We start from the raw sequence: 22,400 nt of genomic DNA, 5'->3' as shown, positions 1-22,400 counted from the left end.
GTGTGTGCACGTACGTGTGTGCGCATGGAAGTTAAATTACCTAAACTAACTTGTTTCATGGTCGAAAATGTGGAAATGTATTTGTTTAAAGCTTCTTACATCTCTCTCTCTCTCTCCCTCCCTCTCTCTGTCTCTCCCAGGTTTGAAGGCAGTAGGATGATTCAGGTGATGTTGCTGAAGTCTCTTCTCCAGGTGAGCTGCACAGACATGTTGTACTGATAGAAATAAGCATTTAGTTTCAATGGACAACACAAGTGAGTTTTTCATTCATGTCTGTAGCATTTAGCATTTAGCATTTGGTTTGGGTTTCAATTGTTTTGAGATAGGTTTAGGCGATGTCAACCAAAAAGGTATTGCGATGTTTCCACAGTTAAACATTGCCATGGACGATTTTTATCTAACGACGACCAGACCCAAACCCTAACTATAACCACATTGTTGTACTTGCCTAAACCCTAATGTTTTATACAAATGTGTGTGGTTGGACGGGGAGTCGAACCCCAGTCCTCAGTTTGGAAAGTGTGCACCTTATCCATTAAGTTATAGGACCAAACACACCGTGAGCTGCACTTTTTTCACACCTTAACCCTAATCTTAACCAAAAAAATGTTTTACTTGCTGCACGTTTTGAGGAAGAAGCAATTGCGGCGACCAATCAAATGAGTTCGGGGGTGGGGTTTCCCCGGCCCATACTAGGAAGAAATGTTGGTCCAGGAACAACTGTTACTTGGTGAAATCAGATCGTGCGTGGGTGGGGGCAACATGCATTATGAACAATGTTTACCTTCCCTCAATGTTTCCTGCACCGAGAGATCCCTGTTCCTCTACCTGCAGAAACTCCTCACTGCCAGCTGGTATGGCTCGTTAAGCCTCGTTAAGGCTCTCATGGATTCTCAGCAGACGCCCGCATAGAGACAGTCGGCAAATGTGGGAACGCCCACAAAATGTTACTACGGCTGGCGCGCGAGTGGGGTAAAACCGCCCATATATCTCATTGGGCTGACTCACCAAAGGACGGTGCTGCGGCTCTAAACTACAGGTTTGGGAATATAGAGCAGGTACATAGACGTCTGTTCAGATGTGCGTTCACTGCGGTGGTTAAATCCCCGATCGTGTCTGCCTGGGCTGGGCTAGCAGCTAAATACTAACTTTGCTGAATCGATAGAACGGGAGGATTTACCCCACCCTGACCACGCCCCCAGCCAGCTAACCAGCGTCTATGACGAGACATCGCCTCAACCTATACAAAAAAAGCTGCTGCATCAGGTATCAATGGGTTAAGATATGAAATCGATGCTGGAAGCATTAAGCAGCCGTAACACCGTCTCTCCTCTCCTCAGGTATCGGAGCGATATGAGAGCAGCAACATGTTGACAGCGTTGCCCAGCTCCTTCCTGGAGCCACTGCTCTCCTTCACGCTGATAGAGGATCCAGAGATCCGCCTCCTGGTTCTGTCCATCCTCACCTCGCTCATCGACCGCCGCGGCAATGCCGGCAAGCTCCGCCCCCTCAGCATGCTGTCCGACTTCTCGTCTTACACGAAGGAGGACAAATGCACTCGACAGGACAACCTGTTCATGAGGAAGCACGCTCAACAGCTCTACAGACACATCTACCTGGCCTGTAAGGAGGAGAGCAGCGGGCGGAGCCACTACCAGGCCCTCTTCACCCTATTGGCTGTCCTCAGCGTGGAGCTGGCCGATGAGGAGGCGGTGGTGGATCTGATCCGCCTGGTCCTTGCTCTGCAGGTGGGCGGGACTGATGACATCACTTTTTTTTCTTTTCTTTTTAACAAACTGACAAACAAACGACACAAACCAGCTAAAAGATCAAAACTGACCACAAATACATAAAACCTGACAAAAGAATGATGAAAACATGAAATTACATAAACTGACATGACATCACAATCATCACTTATCTTCCTGTTGACATTGCTGCTCTGTCACTGATTGCTGTCCTCCCACTCCTCCTCCTCTCTGCTTTGTGATTGGCTCGTGCGTGCCCAGGCCCTGGTGCTGTCCAGTCAGGGCTCTCTGCCGGTGTTTAACCGCTGTGCTGTCCATGCTGTGGCCGCCGCCATCCTCAACCTGCTGTCACAGCTCAGCGCAGTGCCCGCCTTCTGCCAGCACGTCACCCAGGTGATAGAGTCCAGACAGAGGGAGGCTCCCTACCTGCTCCCTGAAGACGCCTTCACGGACTCACCCACTCTGCCACAGTGTGTGTCAGAGCTGGGGCAGGATGTGCTGTTCATCCAGGCGAAGATCTCAGAGAGTCTGACCGGCAGCTGCTACGGCACACACACAGAGCGCCTACACACCCCATACACACCGCAGCCCACAGACGAGGAGGGTCTGGTGAAGAGGAAGAGTGTTGGCGATGCTGTCTCTGTGCAGCTGGACATCGACCCACAGTACAGTCCTGATACACAGGTGACCTGTCTGTCTGTCTGGTCTGTCTGGTCTGTATGTCTGTCTGTCTGTAAAAGTGCCCATCCATCTTCAACCACCTATCTGGAGGTAGTCGATCCAGCAGGGGACCCAACACTTTTCTTTCTCTTGCCACATTAACCAGCTCTGACTGGGGAGAACCCAAGGCATTTCCAGGCCAACCCCATCCATCCTGTGTGCCCTGTGGCCTCCTCCCAACTGGAGGTGCCTGTAAAGCCTCACTGGGGAGGCGACCAGGATGCCTCCTTACTAGATGCCCGAACAACCTCAACTGGCACCTTTCTGTGCCAAGGAGCAGCTGCTCTACTCCGCGTCTCTCACAGGTGACTGAGCTTCTCACCTTATCCCTAAAGGGACATGCCAGCCACCCTTCTGAGGAAACCCATTTCGGCCAATTTAATCGGCGATCATGTCCTTTCGGTCATGGCCATGGTCATGTTCATGACCGAAGGGTTTGGTAAGATAATTGACCGGTTGCTCCAGAGCTTTTCCTTCTGCCTCAGTTCTCTTTTTGTCACAATGGTGCATAAAGTGCACACCATGTCATGCTCTGTTGTCCCCTCACTTGAGAACAAGCCCACGAGATACTCAAACTCTCTTACTTGGGGTAAGGACTCACTCCCTACTTGGAGTGGGCAATCCACCCGTTTCCTGCTGAGACCCATTGGCTCAGATCTAGAGGTGCTGAGCCACATCCCAGCCCCTTCACATTCAGCTACAAACGATCCAGTGCTGAAAGTCTCAGACCGATGATGCTATCAAGACCACGTCAGCAGCAGCAGAAAGCGGTGATGCAATCCTAAGCCAACCAAATTGAAAACCCCCCCCACGCCTATGCCTCGGAATCTTGTCTTATGAAGATCACAAACAGGATGGCTTTCCACCTCTTGAGGTGCCGAAGGGTTTGCCACAACCGTTGGTACCGACCGAAAGTCCTTCTCCATGGCTTCTCCGAACTCCTCCCACACCCACTCCTTTGCTTTCGCCACGGCTGAGGCAGCTGTCTTTCTGACCTTGCAACTGTTTCCGGAGTCTCCCAGGATAACAGCCCGAAATGCCTTCTTCCTCAGTCGGACAGCTTCCCTGACCACCGGTGTCCACCAGCCCCTTGTGGCACCAATGGCATTGAAACCAAATAACACTCCCAGCAGCAGCTTCAGCAATTAGAAGCTTTGAACGCTGATCACTCTGGTTCAATGTCCCCAACCGCCACAGGATGCCAGAAAGGTTCAGCCGCCGGAGGTAGCAGTTGAAGGTCTCCCAGACAGGGGCCTCCACCGGATGTTCCCAGTCCAACCACACTACACATTTTGGCTTGACAGAGTCTTCCCCCGCGATTTGACCCAGCTCACCACCAGGTGGTGATCAGTTGACAGCTCTGCCCCTCTCTTCACCCGAGTGTCCAAGACCTGCGGCCTCAGGTCAGATGACACGATAACAACATTGATCATTGACCTTCGGCCTAAGGTACTCTGGTATCATGTACATTTATGAGCATCCTTATGCTTGAACATGGTGTTTGTTATGACAAATCCATGACTAGCACAGAGGTCTAATAACATTACACTACTCACGTTCAGATCAGGGAGGCCATTCTTCCCAATCATGCCCCTCCAAGTTTCTCCATCCTCCATCATTGCCCATGTGTGCGTCGAAGTCTCCCAGTAGTTCTATGGAGTCCCCTACAGGAGCGCCATTCAGGACTCCATCCAGGGTCTACAAGAAAAAGCGAATACACTGTTTCCAGAGCCAACGCTGTGCGTAGAGGCGAGCCTAGTCTCCCATGGTCAGACCCGCCATCTTACGTCAATTCCAGCAACGGACGGTCTGAATCACAAGTCAACATTTCTGGGTTTTCCGCACGAAAAGTGGCGGCAAGCCTCTGATTGGCTGGGCTGTAACTGAAGTCAAGCCCCTGATTGGCTGGGCTGTAACTGAAGTCCGGCCTCTGATTGGCTGGGCTGTAACTGAAGTCCGGCTGTCTGCGTGCATCGTGTATAATGCACCACCGCGTGAGTTGCATCATGCACATAAGGAGGTCTGTGGCTGGTCAATTCTAAATATAGTTGAATCGATTGGTTTGACCAAGTAAAACGAGTTTTATAAACATTTTACGAAATGTCTACGGAAAAAGGAATGGCGGATTAAATCCCTTGGTTCGTATATGCCTAACCCAGAAGAGGGCATGAGTTTGGCACTCTATATGGACACACAAACCTTTCCACCGCGGTATGATGATGATTCCCTCCCTCTCTCTCTCTCTCTGTCTGTCCCTCTCTGTCTCTCTCTCTCTGTCTGTCCCTCTCTGTCTCTCTCTCTGTCTGTCCCTCTCTGTCTCTCTCTCTCTGTCTGTCCCTCTCTCTCTCTGTCTGTCTGTCCCTCTCTGTCTCTCTCTCTCTCTGTCTGTCCCTCTCTCTCTCTCTCTGTCTGTCCCTCTCTGTCTCTCTCCTTATAGAAACCTCAAACAGAGCAGATCACCTTTGAGACGCTGAAAAACACCATTGAGGAGCGAGGCGGCGTGGAGGGTGAGGAGAGGAGGAGGAGGCTGGAGGTGGTGGAGCGCTTTCAGACCGCGCCCTTTGAGGAGATCGCTGCCAGCTGTGGAGCCAGCTGTGGAGCCCGCTCCTCTCTGCTCCAGTCGAAACTGGACCAGGTGTTTGATTTGATCGTCCGGCCTCCTCCCTCTCCGTCGGGACACACACCACCTCGTTCCACCCCCATCTACGAGATGAAGTTCCCCGACCTGTGTGTCTACTAGACACACCACACACACACACACACACACACACACACACACACACACACACACACACACACACACACACACACACACACACACACACACACACACTTCATGCTCAATTTAAAGATATTTATTTAAGATATTTCAGTCTTTCATCTCACTGACTACGTTTACATGGACTGCAATATTCTGATATTAACCCATTGATACCTGATGCAGCATTTGCGTGTATATCCCTCATTTGTGTGTGTATCCCTTTAACATGGGGTTCGCGGTCTTAAAGGGATACACACACAAATGCTGCATCAGGTATCAATGGGTTAACCGAGACAATACTCTGAATAAGAGACTGCCATGGAAACAGCATGTTCTGATGACCTTAACCTGAATGAGGTCATAGCAATAGTCAAATGAAAAAGGGGAGTATTACGATCTTAGTCGCATTATTGAAGTGCATTGTAGACATGTATACCTCTCACACTATGACATCCTATCAGCGTTTTCGCAGCATTTTGTGAAATGTAAAGCAGTCAAACTGCTTGGTGACGCGTGCTCTATATAGCTTCCAGCGAGTGAAGTTCCAACATGGTGTCCCTAATACGGTAGAAAGTAAACATGACAAGAAAAGATGGCTGCCGGCCGTAAAAAGAAGTCCCAACATGTCTCCCAACACTGTAGAAAGTAAACGTGACAGAAGAAAAGATAGTTGCCTGTGGTAAAAAGAAGTCCCAACATCTTGTCCCTAACACGGTAGGAACATGACAGAAGTAAAGATGGCTGCCACAGTAGAATCATGACAGAAGAAAAGATGGCTGCCACAGTAGAATCATGACAGAAAGGCTTTCAGGGTCAATTCAGGAGGCACACTCAGACACAGGACGTCAGGTGGCCTCGTCTTCAGTCATTGAAGGGACTCTGCTCTGTAGCATGTTTAATGGGAATATGAATAGAATATTCTTATTTTTTATAAGCAATTCATGTAAACACCTTTATCAAAATATTGTCCTATTTACAATAAGGTGCAGCCCATGTAAATGTAGTCTATGATTCACTCACTGATTATTGGTCAAATATCAGCATTTGATTAATACATTATTATTATTATTATTAGTCGATAATATAAGAAACCGAGCCATAATCTAAAAGCTGCAGATTAATTGAAAGTCACATGATTCTGTGCAGTGAGTGTGTATTCATGTACAGTCTGTAATGAAGGATAATGTAAAGTCACATGATGCAGTGAGTACAGTCTGTAATGAAGGATAATGTAAAGTCACATGATGCAGTGAGTACAGTCTGTAATGAAGGATAATGTAACGTCACATGATGCAGTGTGTATTCATGTACAGTCTGTAATGAAGGTTTATGTAAAGCAATAATATCCAGCAATACGCTCATTGACCACATGATGAGGATCAGCTGATCTCTCATTGATCTCTTCCCTGTCTCTCCTCAAGTAGCTACAGTTGTGCTGGTGAGAGCCCTCTTGAGTACATTGAGTAATTGGTTGTGTTTTCTTTGTGGTGATGTACAGTTGTTTCGCATTTTGTTCGGCCACTTTGCCGCTGTAGCCTGTGGGAGTGGGGTGGGGGGAGGGCAAAGAAAACATTTAAATACCAAAATCCCCCACAAGGTACTGCAGCACCACACAAGGTACTGCAGCACCACACAAGGTACTGCAGCACCACACATTCACACAAGGTGCTGCAGTACCACAAAGGGGTACTGCAGCAATACTTTGGAAACCCAGCAATAAAGTGGCCAAACTAAATGAGTAAGGACATGTGATGAGTGTTAAATCCGAGATTGTGATTTTATTTTTCTTCGTCTTGTCAGTAGAGAAGGATGGCATATTTTTGTAGGCCGACCCAGAAGACATGCCTGGTTCCCTCGTCGGGAAGTCAATGGGATTTTTCTATGGGGATTTGGGTTGCATGCCTGACATAAGGTCTGTGGTTAACACAAGTTTATGAAACTGAGACCTTTGTGATCAGGAAGATAATCTTCACAAATGAGGATACTTTTATTTAAAAAAAATTATAATGGCATGTATGCTTCAAAGATCAGAAAAGTGGTCCTGATTTATTTGTGAAGATTACGTTGTTGAAAACTCAGCTTCATAAACTTTTCTTAACACAGACCATATTTCAGGCATTTAACAAAATCCCCCAAATCCAATTGACGTTACGAGGAAACCAGGAAGTGGCAACATCCGGGTCTTAGTTAGGACTCATTCCTGCAGTATTCTATCACTGATTGATGGATTTTGCTAATTGGTCATGTTCCCCATTATAAAACCAACAACATAACAAATAAAGTCATCTGTAAAAGTCAAATGTTAAATGTCTGCTTTCTCTTATGTTAATGTGTCTGTGTGTGTGTGTGTGTGTGTGTGTGTGTGCGCGCGCGCGCGTGTGTGCGCGCGTGCATGTGTGCGTGTGTGTGCGCACGCGCTTGTGTGTGTCAGATTCATCACTGTGCTCTGTCTAATTAGCTGCTGTAAAATATGACTTTCAATAAAGTCTTTAATTAGCACATTTATATAATTTCCTGTTTCTTGAAAGAGGCCTTTTTTCTGTTTGCATTTGCACCGCCAAGGAGGGCTGAAGTGACGTAAGCCGGCAAGTGGTCGGCATGTTAACTGCTACTTGTACTGTAGCTTGACTCACAGCAAGTTAGAGTTCACAGGGGATTGACACTACTACAGTAGCTAACGTTAGGCTAGCTCGCAAAAAAAAAGAAGTAAGTTAACGTTGGTGATGATGTTACCACCTCGGGGAATTTTGAGAAGTTCCACCAATCACTGTACTTAGGTCTGCACCACTAAAGGTTCCTCTTGTGCTGAGAGAGTACCTACACTTAAAGGGATACGCCAACTTTTTGGGAGTTTCATCCATTGCCATATCGCCCATACATAACCAAGATACACAATGCCTTTCCCATCACTCTCCGTGCAGTATACAGTGAGCTACAGTCGTCAAGTTAGTTAGTATCGCCAATGAATTGGGGGAAATGGTACAGTACAACCGTTCAAAGTCACCAAAAACACATTTCTAACAGCACCAAAAAGCTCTATGTACATGTTGTGACTCGGGGACTCACCACGCGATAATACGTGAAACTTACGTGAAACGTCATTTTCGTAGTAAATCTCAACACCGAGTTATACTTCCTTGTTTGCCTGTAGGCTACACAGCGAATGAATTCCATGAGGGCTCCGTCCACAAGTCCTGAGGGTGGACATGGATTCAGCCAAGGTACCTCACGGTGGTGCCGCGTCTATGTGCCGACAGGCCGCAGTGCCGAGTGCCGACAGGTCGCAATGCCGATAGCCCACAAGCAGAACCAGCTGAGTGAGGCGGCGTGCAGCGTGTCGGTGGAGCTAACCTCTCCCAGCCCCCACGCCAAACCTAACCTCCCCCCATGCCTAAACCTAACCTCCCCCAGACCCTAACCCAAAACCTAACCTCTCCCAGCCCCCACGCCAAACCTAACCTCCCCCCATGCCATGCCTAAACCTAACCTCCCCCAGACCCTAATCCAAAACCTAACCTCTCCCACCCCCACGCCTAAACCTAAGGTCGGCATTGCGGGTGGTCGGCATAGCGGGTGCACTCCCCTCACGGTAGAGGGGCGCAACAGGACGGGACTCCCTCGGGTCCCAACGCAAACCTCGCGGGAACGGGCGGTAGCCTGTTGGGGCGGGTAGGAACGGGCGGTCACATAATAAACTGCGGTCCCGTGATTTCAGTCACTCATTTACTGCTACTGTAAGTCATCACCTCGGACATAGACAATCTTTGGCAGTGTGAACACTGGCCTGCATGTCAGTCTGTAAGCAATTAGGCAATTAAGCCTGGCCCCTCTGCTTGAACGTTAGCCAACATCTAATATTGTTGACTGTTTTGTCTAATATTAGGTAACATTACTGTAGTTTGCTTGCTAATGGACAAATTGCTATCTAACGTTAGCTAGCATAGCTAGCCGATTTACCAGCCAGACAACCCCGGGGAATGTGAACGACATTGGTGGGAATTGTCTGTAAAAATCGGTCATGCTTTGGAGGGACCTTCTTCTTTGTTGTTGCCATTCAATTAGCCTACATTGTTGCTTTAGCTACCAAAGCTAAGCTATTGGTGTTAGACATTGAATTGTACAAACATTCAATCATCCTAAATACACTGGTATTAATGCACCCAAGCATAGAATGTTAGAATATCATATACGTAACGCTGATTTACTGTATGTGTAAGCGTTTGAAAGTGTGTAACATTACAGGTTTGGTTTTATAAAGTGTGTAAAGTTACGAGCCCAAAGTTGCATATAATCAGCGGACTTGGCAAATCTGACTCACAGATACGGACGTTTAGTCCTGAACCGAACTTTGCACATGCATACGTCTAAAACTGTACCACCGTCTACAACTGCATCAGGGGGTGGGGTCATGTGGGGGCTCTCCAGTGCTGCAATTCGATGTATCTCCACCAGGACTCCTCTCTCCAACTCTCACTCACGTTTCCACCATTCTCTTCCTGCAACAACTAAACCCTTCTCCTCAAGACTCAAGCGGAAGGTAAAGAAAATTGTTCCATTACTCTCGTTTCCATGTTAGCAGACATTTATAATAACAACATAGATATATAGATGAAATAAAAACATATTTCATTTATTTTGCTTTCAAATATGCCTTTATGTTTTCATGTAGCATTCATTTACATTATGTACATAGATCAATACATATCTCCTGAGTCCTGTCCCTCGCTTGTCTCTAGACCAGCCCTGTAGTCCTACAAGTTTCAATCCCTGGCCAATCAGAACTCTCCCCTCCTGACTGAAATAAGCCAATTAGCTTCAAACAAGAAAACTTTCCTCTCTCTCTCTCTCTCTCTCTCTCTCTCTCTCTCTCTCTCTCTCTGTCTTTCTGTCTGTCTGCATCTCAGAGTTCCCATGGGTCCTTCAAAGTTTGTGAATTTGAGAAAGAAAATCAAGGCCTTGAAAGTTTTTGAGAATATACATAAATATGGGTTATCGAAAAGTGATTGAACTGATCACGTATATGGAAATTGAAGTTATTTTCATGTTTTTTTTTACTTAACGCTAGTAAATAGATTTAACACAGCACAGTTGGGAAGTCTTGACACATTCAAACCTCTCTCTCTCTTTAATTGTTCAGACAACAATTTAAAAGAGAGCTTCTGTAAAGCCTGCTAGTTCTCATTAGAAACAGTCTTAATGTTTTAACAGTTAATGTGGATCCATGTTGGAATTGGGCCTGGAAAGTAATTGAAAAGTCCTTGAATTTGATACCTGATGCAGCATTTACGTGTATATCCCTCATTTGTGTGCGTATCCCTTTAAGACCGCGAACCGCGTTAACGCGGTTCGCGGTCTTAAAGGGATACACACACAAATGCTGCATCAGGTATCAATGGGTTAAGAAGGTGTGGGAACACTGCTCTGCCTGCCTCCCCCCCCCCCCCTCTCTCTCTCTCTCTCTCGCTCCCTCACAGCTGCTGTCCGTCCTTGTTGAGGACGTTCTTGAACAGGGTGAGCAGAGGTTTCTGGGCCCTCTCGTCCCACCTCTTCATGAAGCCTTCGTAGCGCTTGCTGGCCGGTGGTCCGCCCCAGCGGAAGTGGCTCATCTTGTACGAGCCGCCATCTCTCTTGTCCTGCAGGCCACCATGGAGGAGCTGCAGAGTCTCCTCCTCTGTCTCATCCTGCACCTGCAAGGAACAACATATTAAGAATCAAAACTTTTCTTCCCAGGAAGGGACCACATACACTGACTTACTTCAAACTTCAAAGATACATCTTTATTCAACAAAAGAACTACAGTACAGCTAGCCTGATGATGCCAGACCAAACGCAGCCAAACTCAACTCCGTAGACGGGGAGGATCCGAAGGTCTGGACCCAGGCCAACAGGATGCGTTTCGCAGATGTGCTTGATCAGGCTCATTCATAAAAAAGAAGTGATCTCACACAACCTTATAGAGGGGCTGTATGCAGAGCCAGATTAACACCCCAGGGGCCCCGGGGCACTGAAGCTCCCAGGGGCCCCCCTACCCATCGTCCGGATGTTTGGATGTTTTTTCGCCATATTTAGAGGAATATCTAATTTTAAATTAACATTAGTATTATACTGTTATGTTATTATTCCGTTTCTGAGATTCAGTTTCTCACTCAGTCATAGGCAATTCTAGGCTTTGCAAAGAGGTAGCACCAGCAGGATAAAGATATTAGTCTGACTGGGGGGTTTCTAGGGGGGGCTGTGCCCCCCCTGGACAAAGAAATTTTGTACATTTTAAAGTAAAATGCATGAATCTGATGCACTCTGAGAGCAAAAGGAAGAGGCTAATCTTCACATTAATATCCTCTTCACTGTGCTGTGGCTTTACAATGATGAAAAAATAATTGACATTACATTTCCAATACAAAACAGCAGAGGGTGCCGCAGCACCACAAGCACCCCCACTTCCCGCGCCCCTGGTCACCACTTGCCCACAGGCATCCAATGAGACTAAATCATCAGACTTAATCTTCTTGGAAACACATTTTATTTTGTCCTGATTGGTCTTAGATTTGTGTCATAGTTCTGTGGAGCCCAACATGAGCCCTCCAAAAAAAAAAAAAAAAAAAAAAATTTTTTTTTTTTTTGGAGGGCCCCTTCACCCCGAGGGCCCCGGGGCACCTGCCCCGGTTGCCCTATGGTTAATCCGGCCTTGGCTGTATGGTATAAAGAATTTTTATTTATTGTTTGCTTGTGTCTGTTCTCTTGTATTTTATTCATATAGAAATCTCGCTACGCGCGCTCGGGTGTAACCGAGGTGAATCAGCGCGGATTCTTCGTGAGTCCTGAGTGGAAGCGAGTGGATTGGTTAAACTCACTCCCCAGTATAAAGGCATGTTAATCAGCTCCGCCAAGGGAGCTAGCTTTCTTGGCGGAGTGGTTAACATGTCGGACTCCCAAGCCGAAGGTCGGCGGTTCATACCCACCCCTGGACAAGCCCTTAACATGGGTTGCTGCAAATACCACCTACACAACGTCGTTACACTCGCATCACTGATGATGACAGTGGATCAGTTTTGAGAGAAAAGTGGAGTCCGCACATTGACTGATGATGTCATAGACACTTTGACATCATCAGTGACATCACAGTTGCTTGAGTGACCATCAATGATGACATCATTGAGTGCTCGAGTGACATCACTGCTGATGGGTGTCAAACCAAGAACTCATTAGTTAATTTACGTATATCAAAGTATATTGAGAAGAATTTTTTTATTAAATGTATAACAGTAATAGAGTGGAAAAAACGATGTTAAAAAACACATTGGAAAAGAGAAAACAAACCTCGTTCACCGCTGCCTCCCCTAGCTGGCGCCTCCTCATCTCTTCGGGGAACACCTCGGCCGACTCCTCCTCCACGCCGTTGGAGGTGTGGCCTTTGACCGGCGACGACTCCTCCACATCGTTGGAGGTGTACGCTTTGACCGGGCGGCGCTTTCGCCCCACGGGCTTCCCCCAGCGGAAGTGCTCCATGGAGTACGAGCGCTTGGCCTGGGGTGAGGAGGGCGGGGAGGGGGAGAGGGCGCCCGGGGAGTCAGGGTCTGACGGAGAGGAAGGTTGCAGGTGGGCGTCGCCTGGGATGAGTGGCCTCTCAGCGGTGAGGTCAGAACGACAGAGCTGGATACACTCCTGATGGAGAGAGCGAGAGAGAGAGAGAGAGAGAGGAAGAGAAAACTTGGTAATTATTTTTTAAACTTTGAACTTTGATACCGTTTGAACCGCTTGAGCTATCGACACGGTTCCAACTGTCAAACGGTTGTTCAGCATATCAGTGTCCCATTACTTTTAGAAGCATTATTTTGTTTACTTTTTCCGCTATTTTCTCTTGAATGAGAATTCTCCCTCCCCATAGAAATTTCATTTCATTTCATTTCTTTATTTATCTCGAACAATAAAACACAAAACAGTAAAAGATCAATCATAAACAAACAATACATTTGAATAATAACAAAATATATGAAAGACAATAGTTATGTTCGAGGAGCAGGAAGAAGCACAATGCTTATCTCATCCTGCTCCTACTTCAACAATGAGATTTAAAATCTTATATTTAAAATAAGTAAATAAAATAAGAAAATGAGTGGAAGAATGTTCAGCTCCTTAGCGTGTGTGATGTCACAATTCACTCTACCCCATGCATGCTACAGATTTGAGAGATTGTCATTTCCCACAGTTTTCACAGTAGATATGCATATTGTATGTCAAACTGTTCAACTGTTCAGCTACTTCTTCTGTCACTGACAATTATATCTAAGACATGTTGGTTTGTGGTTTCTGAGCTATGATGGTTTGTTCAACTCTAGTGCGGTTCAGTTTTTGCTTCCTTTGAGATTTTTTATGCAATAAAATTGTTATGTAATACACATCACAATGTTCATAACTGTAAAACCCAATGTCCACCCGATGCAGTACGACTATCGCGGTACAGACTATCGGCCAGGTTAATTGATGGGCAATACATGCACTACGGAAACAAATACACACCTGTTCCACCTGTTCCACTTTTATACATTGTGGGATTTGTAGTTTTTGAATTATGAACATTTGTTCAAGATTAGTGCGCCAATTCGATATTTTCACTTCATTTTATTACTTCTCACTTTGTTAAGTTCTCTAGTGTGTGTGTGTGTGTGTGTGTGTGTGTGTGTGTGTGTGTGTGTGTGTGCGTGCGCCCGCTTCTGTACGTACCAGCATGCTGCTCTCAGAGTTCAGCTCCTGACAGGACGGATGCTCCCAGCACTGACCGGCGACTCCTCTGCCCCCCACCACCACCACCGCCACAACCAATAACCACACCGGACACATGTTTCTGTCGACCAATCACAGGCCTGTTTAGTTATGTTTTGCCTTGAGGATAATAGGATATTTTAAAGGAAAGGAGATTCTAAAAAAGAAAAAAAAGACAAATCAAACTATGATTCATAAACATTATTCCATCTTATTATTCATCTATTCTGACCAACCACAAATCACAAACCACACACACACACACACACACACACACACACACACACACACACACACACACACACACACACACACACACACACACACACACACACACACACAGAAATAATAATACCAGAAAAATCAAAACTAAATGAACAAATTAATGAAAGAGAAAATAAACAATTTAATGTAATTAATGCACCTGTCTCTCCTCTCCTATAGGTCCAGCCCGTCTCTCTCTCTCTCTCTCTGGTTTGCTTTTGTTGGATGTCACTCGACCGTCGGAGGGAGATGATTTCTGTAGTTCCTTCCTACTTCTCTCTCTCTCTGACCGACTGGGCCGAGTCTTATATACTACCTGAAGGACACACAAACACGCGTGCGTGCACACGCAAACTCTCTCCCTCTCCCTCTCTCTTACACTCTCACACACACACACACACACACACACACACACACACACACACACACACACACACACACACACAGGTGAAGACGTCATCAACAACCACTTAAATATCCCTCCCTCATTCTCTCTCTCTCACACTCTCACACACACACACACACACACACACAAAACACACACACACACACACACACACACACAGACAAAGGCTTGGACCACATGCCTGGATCACACAGACTTGCCGATATTTCTAATTATTTAAATTGACGTAATAAGAAAAAAAACACGTTTTCATTCGGCTAAGATACTGTAGAGCATGTGAACTTTTATTCTGATTACAGACTGGAACATGTAAACTGTTATTCTGATTACAGACTGGAACATGTACACTTTTATTCTGATTACAGACTGGAACATGTACACTTTTATTCTGATTACAGACTGGAACATGTACACTTTTATTCTGATTACAGACTGGAACATGTAAACTTTTATTCTGATTACAGACTGGAACATGTAAACTTTTATTCTGATTACAGACTGTGGAGCATGTGAACTTTTATTCTGATTACAGACTGGAGACCCATGTAAACTTTTATTCTGATTACAGACTGGAACATGTAAACTTTTATTCTGATTACAGACTGGAACATGTACACTTTTATTCTGATTACAGACTGGAACATGTAAACTTTTATTCTGATTACAGACTGGAACATGTAAACTTTTATTCTGATTACAGACTGTGGAGCATGTGAACTTTTATTCTGATTACAGACTGGAGACCCATGTAAACTTTTATTCTGATTACAGACTGGAACATGTAAACTTTTATTCTGATTACAGACTGGAACATGTACACTTTTATTCTGATTACAGACTGGAACATGTAAACTTTTATTCTGATTACAGACTGGAGACCCATGTAAACTTTTATTCTGATTACAGACTGGAACATGTAAACTTTTATTCTGATTACAGACTGGAACATGTACACTTTTATTCTGATTACATACTGTGGAGCATGTGAACTTTTATTCTGATTACAGACTGGAGACCCATGTAAACTTTTATTCTGATTACAGACTGGAACATGTACACTTTTATTCTGATTACAGACTGGAACATGTAAACTTTTATTCTGATTACAGACTGGAACATGTAAACTTTTATTCTGATTACAGACTGGAACATGTAAAATTGTATTCTGATGACTTTTACACGTGGCACTAAATTAATTTTACACATGGCACTAAATGACTTTTACACGTGGCATTAAACTAAATGACTTTTACACGTGGCACTAAATTAATTTTACACATGGCAGTACTAAAGAACTAGTTTCTGGTAAAGCATGATGAGTAAGACCATAACCACCTTAATCCCCTCCTACGCTCGGCTGTTAAATGTCAGCTGGCAGATGCAGATTAACACCAAACTGACATGTCGTCACACCGGAATCATCACACACACACACACACACACACACACACACCGCACACACGCACGCACGCACGCACGCACACACACACACACACACACACACACCCCGTGATCTTTTCAATTTTCATCGCTAATCCTCTGCAAAGTCATCATTAGTGACACAGCAGCAGGTGTGTGTGTGTGTGTGTGTGTGTGTGTGTGTGTGTTGATTGGCTAAGAGGGCTCTCAGGTGACTGGATGAGGAGGCATCGGGCGTCAGTCTCCTGAAATGCAATCTGGGAACCCAGACTCTGGGTTCCCAGATTGCCTGAAATGAGCAGGAAATCAAAGCGTGTGTACGAACAGCTGACATAACCCCACAGTCACTTAAAGCCCCATTCAGCAACTTTTCCAAGTTTTGCTATTGGGGAAACTGCGCCCTCTGGCTGCAATAGCATCGGTAACGATTATCGCCGTTCAAAGCTAACACAGTTGTTGTGACATCGGGTAGTACTCAGTTCACCACGTGATTAAATAATAATCCATAGTTACGTGAAACGTCATTTTCGTAGCAAATCCGCACTGAGTTACTTCCTTGTTTTACTGAACACAGCGACAGCGCATGTGCAGTATGTGCCTCCAGGGTGCCTCCGGGACGCAGGCATGAAATTGCTTAGTCCCAGGAGAGACCTTTGGAAGGCGGTGTGTGACCAATAGAGGTGACATTCTCTCTGTTATAAGTCACTGTACCATCTCCAATGAGTAAAACGCGTGAAAAAAATGCTTATTGGGGCTTTAAAGTTATTAAAATATTATAGCATGGTCCTGATAGCCGGCGGGACGTGTGGGCATTTGGTGGCAAATTGCAATGCCAGTCCTAATGGACTTTTATGCCCCTGCAAAAACGACCGAGAGCTCCTCTGGCCTACTATGGTGGTGTGTAGTGGGTGACTGTCATTGTCCATGAATGATGGACAGCAGTTTGTTGAGAGACCTTTTCTCCGCCACCTTCACCAGAGAGTCCATCTCTCCACCGATCACAGAGCCCGCTCGCCTGATCAGCTTGTCCAGCCGCATCGCGGCGTCTCTCACTTTGACATTGCCTCCCCAGCACACCACAGCATAAAAGAGGACACTAGCGACCACAGATACCCCTGCTATGCCCATATCTACAGTATTAGCCTTCTGGGTGGTGTAGGTGCTCTGTGTGTTTGTTTTTGTTTTTCCCTTTCTGTTTTGCTTTTATATTATTTTTGTGGAGATTGTGTTGTGTGTGAGTGAGAACAGAAGGCATATTATTCAAATGTTATTCAAATCAACACTAACTGTTTATCCCTCAGCAAACTGCAAACTGAATAAACATACTTATAAAAAAAAAATGCTTTGCGGCCCGGCACCGGTCCAAGGCCCGGTGGTCGGGAGCCGCTGGAATAGTGGACAGGATAATAGTCTTTCCCTTACAAGTAACGGAGCAATAACACAACTTCTCGTTCGAACCACATTTCAGAGTAAAATACATTTGACTTTCATTTGACTATAAGACACCAGAGACAATAGTGATGATAATAAAGAGAGCGTTCAAAGTGACATGCTAGCCATGCTGGGCATGAGGGAGGAGGGGGGGGGGCGGGTGTGGCTCTCTGGGATAGAGCCATGGGGGGAATGTGTTGGAGGAGGAAGTGGTGATGGCATCAAGAGTATACTCATTTGAATGCATAAAGGTTTGTGTGTGAGTCTTACAGGGAGGCTGCTGAATAGATCAGGAGAGCAGAGAGAGAGGATGGAGGAGGACGGGGGGAGTTGGAGCCCATCCAGGCAGCAAACATCCTCCATCTCTGGGAGGCCAAGTTCAGCTGATAGTGGAGGGGGAAGGGAGGGGGGAGGTCCAGGGAGTGTTGGGACATCCAAGCATCAGCGGTCCTGAAGGTTTGAGTTTGCAGTGGAGACGTCTGACGGTTTGAGTTTGCAGTGGAGACGTCTGAAGGTCTGAGTTTGCAGTGGAGACGTCTGAAGGTCTGAGTTTGTAGTGGAGACGTCTGAAGGTTTGAGTTTGCAGTGGAGACGTCTGAAGGTTTGAGTTTGTAGTGGAGACGTCTGAAAGTCTGAGTTTACAGTGGAGACGTCTGTGGAAAAGTACTGGCAAGGATGTAAGGCAACAGCAAGCGGGTCACCGTGACCTCGCCAGACGATTGTTGAATCCAGGCCTGCGTCAACATGAGGAAAAGCTAACACCCTCTGTGCTGAATGTTCCATCTGGTCTCTTGTTTTGGCAAAAACAAGGAGGATGTTGAAACATTCCTCCAGAAGAGATTGGGGTTTGGAATGGGGGGGTTTGAAGGGATGGTTTAGTCTTCTCTTGTTAAGGAAACGTGTTGACTCTGATGGACTTTGTGCATCATGGCAATGTGTGCAGCCAGAGTCAATCAGACTGACGACTAATATGACTCTAGGACAGACAGCAGATATGTCAGGGTTCTTTACAGTTCAACTGATGTGAGAATTTAATTGGAGATGATTGATTGTAGGTGTCCAGATGACATTTGGGCTAATAATATAATAATAATAATGATAATACATAGCTGCATATGAGACATCGTCGGACTGTCAATAATGACAGAAGGGGCGGGACGTCCCCTCTACAGCGGAAACTCTGAAATATGGGACGTCTGTCCCAGAGTCATATTAGTCGTCAGACTGATGAGTGACTCTGGTTGCCCAGATGGTGTGCATGGCAGGTGGATGCTCTAGTGAGGAGGCTGAAGCGCATGGTGCTCTGGTGTCTGTCGCTAGAGCATCACTTGATGCTCTACCCAGTAGAGCATCAAGTGCATGTGTGGATGTATGTGTAACGGTAGAGAAATGTCAGCCCAGTCGCCAGAATAACATGTTGGCAATGCACGTTTTTACAATTTACGGCTGTCAATTAATCAATCAATCAATTTCATATTGATATAGCACCAAATCATAACAAGAGTTATCTCAAGGCGTTATGTAGAATATGAACGTTTCTGAACGAAAATATGTCGCATATATATATTTGTAGATAGAGCTTTGTGTGTCAGGAGGACTAAACAGAGGTATTCCATATAGCCTACAGTACATTTTCCAGAGTTATAACATATTATTTTCGAGATTTCCCAGACCTGTGGAGGAAACCTGACCAAACCAGGACAGTGTCTAATGGTCAGTATTCCACTCTCTATCCACTGAGCTACAGAGCCACGATGATACTGAAAACAAAACAATGATCTGTAGTAAATGCAGCAGTGAGCTGGCTCTATGCAGATAAGATGATGAAAAGTCAAATCAGATGGACCTTAATGCTGACACAATAAGACCAGCAGATGAAGATACATAGATATAGACAGACAGATTGATAGATAAATAGATAGATAGATAGATAGATGGATAGAGAGATATGTCAGTTTGATTAAATTTCCCATGATATATGCTGCCAATCAAATCCCTGGAGAGTGACTGAACTCTTCATAGTGTCCCAGCAAGAACAAATAACAGCTCCACAGCCCCCCCCCCCCCCCCCCCCTTCTGTACCTCTGGAGTTTCCACATTCCACAGCCATGATCATGGCTTCTCACTGTACTCTGCATGTGATGAGGAGTGATGATTGGTTAAGGGAAAGGGGGGAATATCAGGGTAAGCCAATCAGAGGCAGAGTAGGGCGGGTCTTGACAAAAAATGGGATGCTATCCATAATAACTCCTCAGAGCCGTCTTGCATCACTGAGGGTGAGTTGTGTGGAAACATACTGCTTTCTTTCTTTACACCTTTTGTTGTTTTCCTGGGAAATTGAACCGTTGATGTTGTAAACTTTATAAATGTTGTTTACTGTTAATACTGTTATGTTAAGCAGCTGTTTTGTGTTGATTTGACATAGTTAATGTTGACATTTTCATCTTCTAGGCATCACTTTCTAACGTTACGCACTATTACTCAGCAAATATTTCCTCAACCTCTGTTGATGTCATCGCATCCAATCGACGTCGGTTCAAGACGTGACTTTAATATTATTTGCTGGGATGAAAACATCATCTTAATGAGATGGTGATTTCTAGCAAATCATATTTTAGAGTGTGTATCTGAATAAAAACTCACAGGAAGCATTTCTGCCTTTATTTGGACCATTTGCCAACATGAAAACATCTTTGTGGGAAAACATCGATACTTTGTTAGCTTGAAAGGGAGGCGATATTGATGTGAAGGCATTTCTGCATCTCTTTACAGAACAGGAGGCACAGTGGCACTCTGGTACGACAATTTGACATTTCCCTCCTGGCAACACTGGTTCTAGACTGACCGGGATGCAGAACTGAGTCTGAAGCAACAGCATTGTGACAAATTGCAGGAGCCAGGTGATCTAAACCACACTATGTTATTGTAACAGACTGTATACCAGAGACCATTATGTTATTGTAACAGACTGTATACCTGAGACCATTATGTTATTGTAACAGACTGTATACCAGAGACCATTATGTTATTGTAACAGACTGTATACCAGAGACCATTATGTTATTGTAACAGACTGTATACCAGAGACCATTATGTTATTGTAACAGGCTGTATACCAGAGACCATTATGTTATTGTAACAGACTGTATATCAGAGACCATTATGTTATTGTAACAGACTGTATACCAGAGACCATTATGTTATTGTAACAGACTGTATACCAGAGACCATTATGTTATTGTAACAGACTGTATACCAGAGTCCATTATGTTATTGTAACAGACTGTATACCAGAAACCATTATGTTATTGTAACAGACTGTATACCAGAGACCATTATGTTATTGTAACAGACTGTATACCAGAGACCATTATGTTATTGTAACAGACTGTATACCAGAGACCATTATGTTATTGTAACAGACTGTATACCAGAGACCATTATGTTATTGTAACAGACTGTATACCAGAAACCATTATGTTATTGTAACAGACTGTATACCAGAGACCATTATGTTATTGTAACAGATTGTATACCAGAGACCATTATGTTATTGTAACAGACTGTATACCAGAGACCATTATGTTATTGTAACAGACTGTATACCAGAGACCATTATGTTATTGTAACAGACTGTATACCAGAGACCATTATGTTATTGTGACAGACTGTATACCAGAGACCATTATGTTATTAACAGACTGTATACCAGAGACCATTATGTTATTAACAGACTGTATACCAGAGATCATTATGTTATTGTAACAGACTGTATACCAGAGACCATTATGTTATTGTAACAGACTGTATACCAGAGTCCATTATGTTATTGTAACAAACTGTATACCAGAGACCATTATGTTATTGTAACAGGCTGTATACCAGAGACCATTATGTTATTGTAACGGACTGTAAGCGTTCCAGCTGCACAACGCTGTAATGTCGGCTATTAAGTGACGTCAGGCAACTGATTGAAGTCGGGGTAGATTTCTTCCCCCAAATTTGTCGGGACTCCGACTTTGAGTGTACTTTCTCTAGTAGGTGGTCAGAAAATCCCAGCATCTGAGTTGTCTGGAATGCAGCATTAGTCCTGTCTGTCTGTCTTTGTCTTTCATACTGAACAGTTCAGATGCAGCCAGGGATGCTCTGTATATGTTAGGCAGGCATAAACTCTATATATAGGCAGACAGAACGTCCGTTACATAATGTCACTATATACTGCAAAGGCCTTAATCAACATTGTGACATTATTTTTATTTCGATTAATTTGAATGTTGGGGGTCCCTAGATTTTTGCAACGTCAAAATAGGGTCAGGAGCCAAAAAAGGTTGGGAACCACTAGCTGCACTATATAAATCCAATCCATTGAATCACTGGTCCACATTACTGGTTTATTGTGTATTAATTCCTCTGCGATTTTAATACTGGTGTATGGATTTTATCTATTCATTGTATATTTTTTAACATCTCTCACAAATAAATTCATTCAGTCATAAATCCCATAACATGGCTTATCGTCTCCAGAGTCTCCACCCTAGAAACCGAGCGTTCGCAGCGCACGAGTTTGCTGATTTTAGGAAAGTGAATTATATGAGACGCTGTCTGTTGGCCAGCAGCTCTTTTACTGTATTTCAATTCACATGAATGAAACGTTAATATTTCTTCAGTAGGTTTTAGTCGTCAGAGAACTGCTTGGATCCTACAATCACTGCTTCAGCTACATTATTCTTATTAGTAGGATTGTTTTTGTGGGTGTTTCCCGTCTTACCTTCTGTCTCTGTTTGATGATGTCAGAGCTGATTGGCAGAGAAGAAGAGACATCTGGCAGAGGAGGAGAGGAACGCTGTCAAGATGAATTCTTCAGAAGAGGTGAGGAAAAAATATCACTGTT

General features: G+C 44.8%; 1 protein-coding gene and 1 pseudogene across 2 annotated transcripts in view; one reads left to right on the top strand and one right to left on the bottom strand.

Annotated features, from left to right (window-relative positions):
* LOC310799092 (protein EFR3 homolog B-like) overlaps positions 1–5,208 on the top strand; it is a gene marked incomplete at both ends in the record, with an annotated part of 22,445 nt that extends 17,237 nt beyond the window's left edge. The window contains 4 exons of the mRNA XM_083661652.1: positions 141–192; positions 1,341–1,748; positions 2,010–2,432; positions 4,906–5,208. Coding sequence (XP_083517778.1) covers positions 141–192; positions 1,341–1,748; positions 2,010–2,432; positions 4,906–5,208 — 1,186 coding nt within the window. The remainder of the gene's footprint in view (positions 1–140; positions 193–1,340; positions 1,749–2,009; positions 2,433–4,905) is intronic.
* A 5,489-nt stretch (positions 5,209–10,697) lies between these two features.
* LOC310799405 (pro-opiomelanocortin pseudogene) lies at positions 10,698–14,067 on the bottom strand (annotated as a pseudogene). Its single transcript has 3 exons — positions 13,951–14,067; positions 12,547–12,891; positions 10,698–10,916 (listed from the first exon to the last, which is right to left on the bottom strand). The product of its transcript is annotated as a pro-opiomelanocortin pseudogene (transcript).
* Between the last annotated feature and the right edge of the window lie 8,333 nt (positions 14,068–22,400).

The sequence above is a fragment of the Poromitra crassiceps genome (genome assembly GCF_964638095.1).
Source record: "Poromitra crassiceps genome assembly, chromosome: 27".
Taxonomy (NCBI): Eukaryota; Metazoa; Chordata; class Actinopteri; order Beryciformes; family Melamphaidae; genus Poromitra; species Poromitra crassiceps.
Note: the sequence above shows the minus strand (reverse complement) of the source record. Positions and strands in the feature narration are given on the sequence as shown.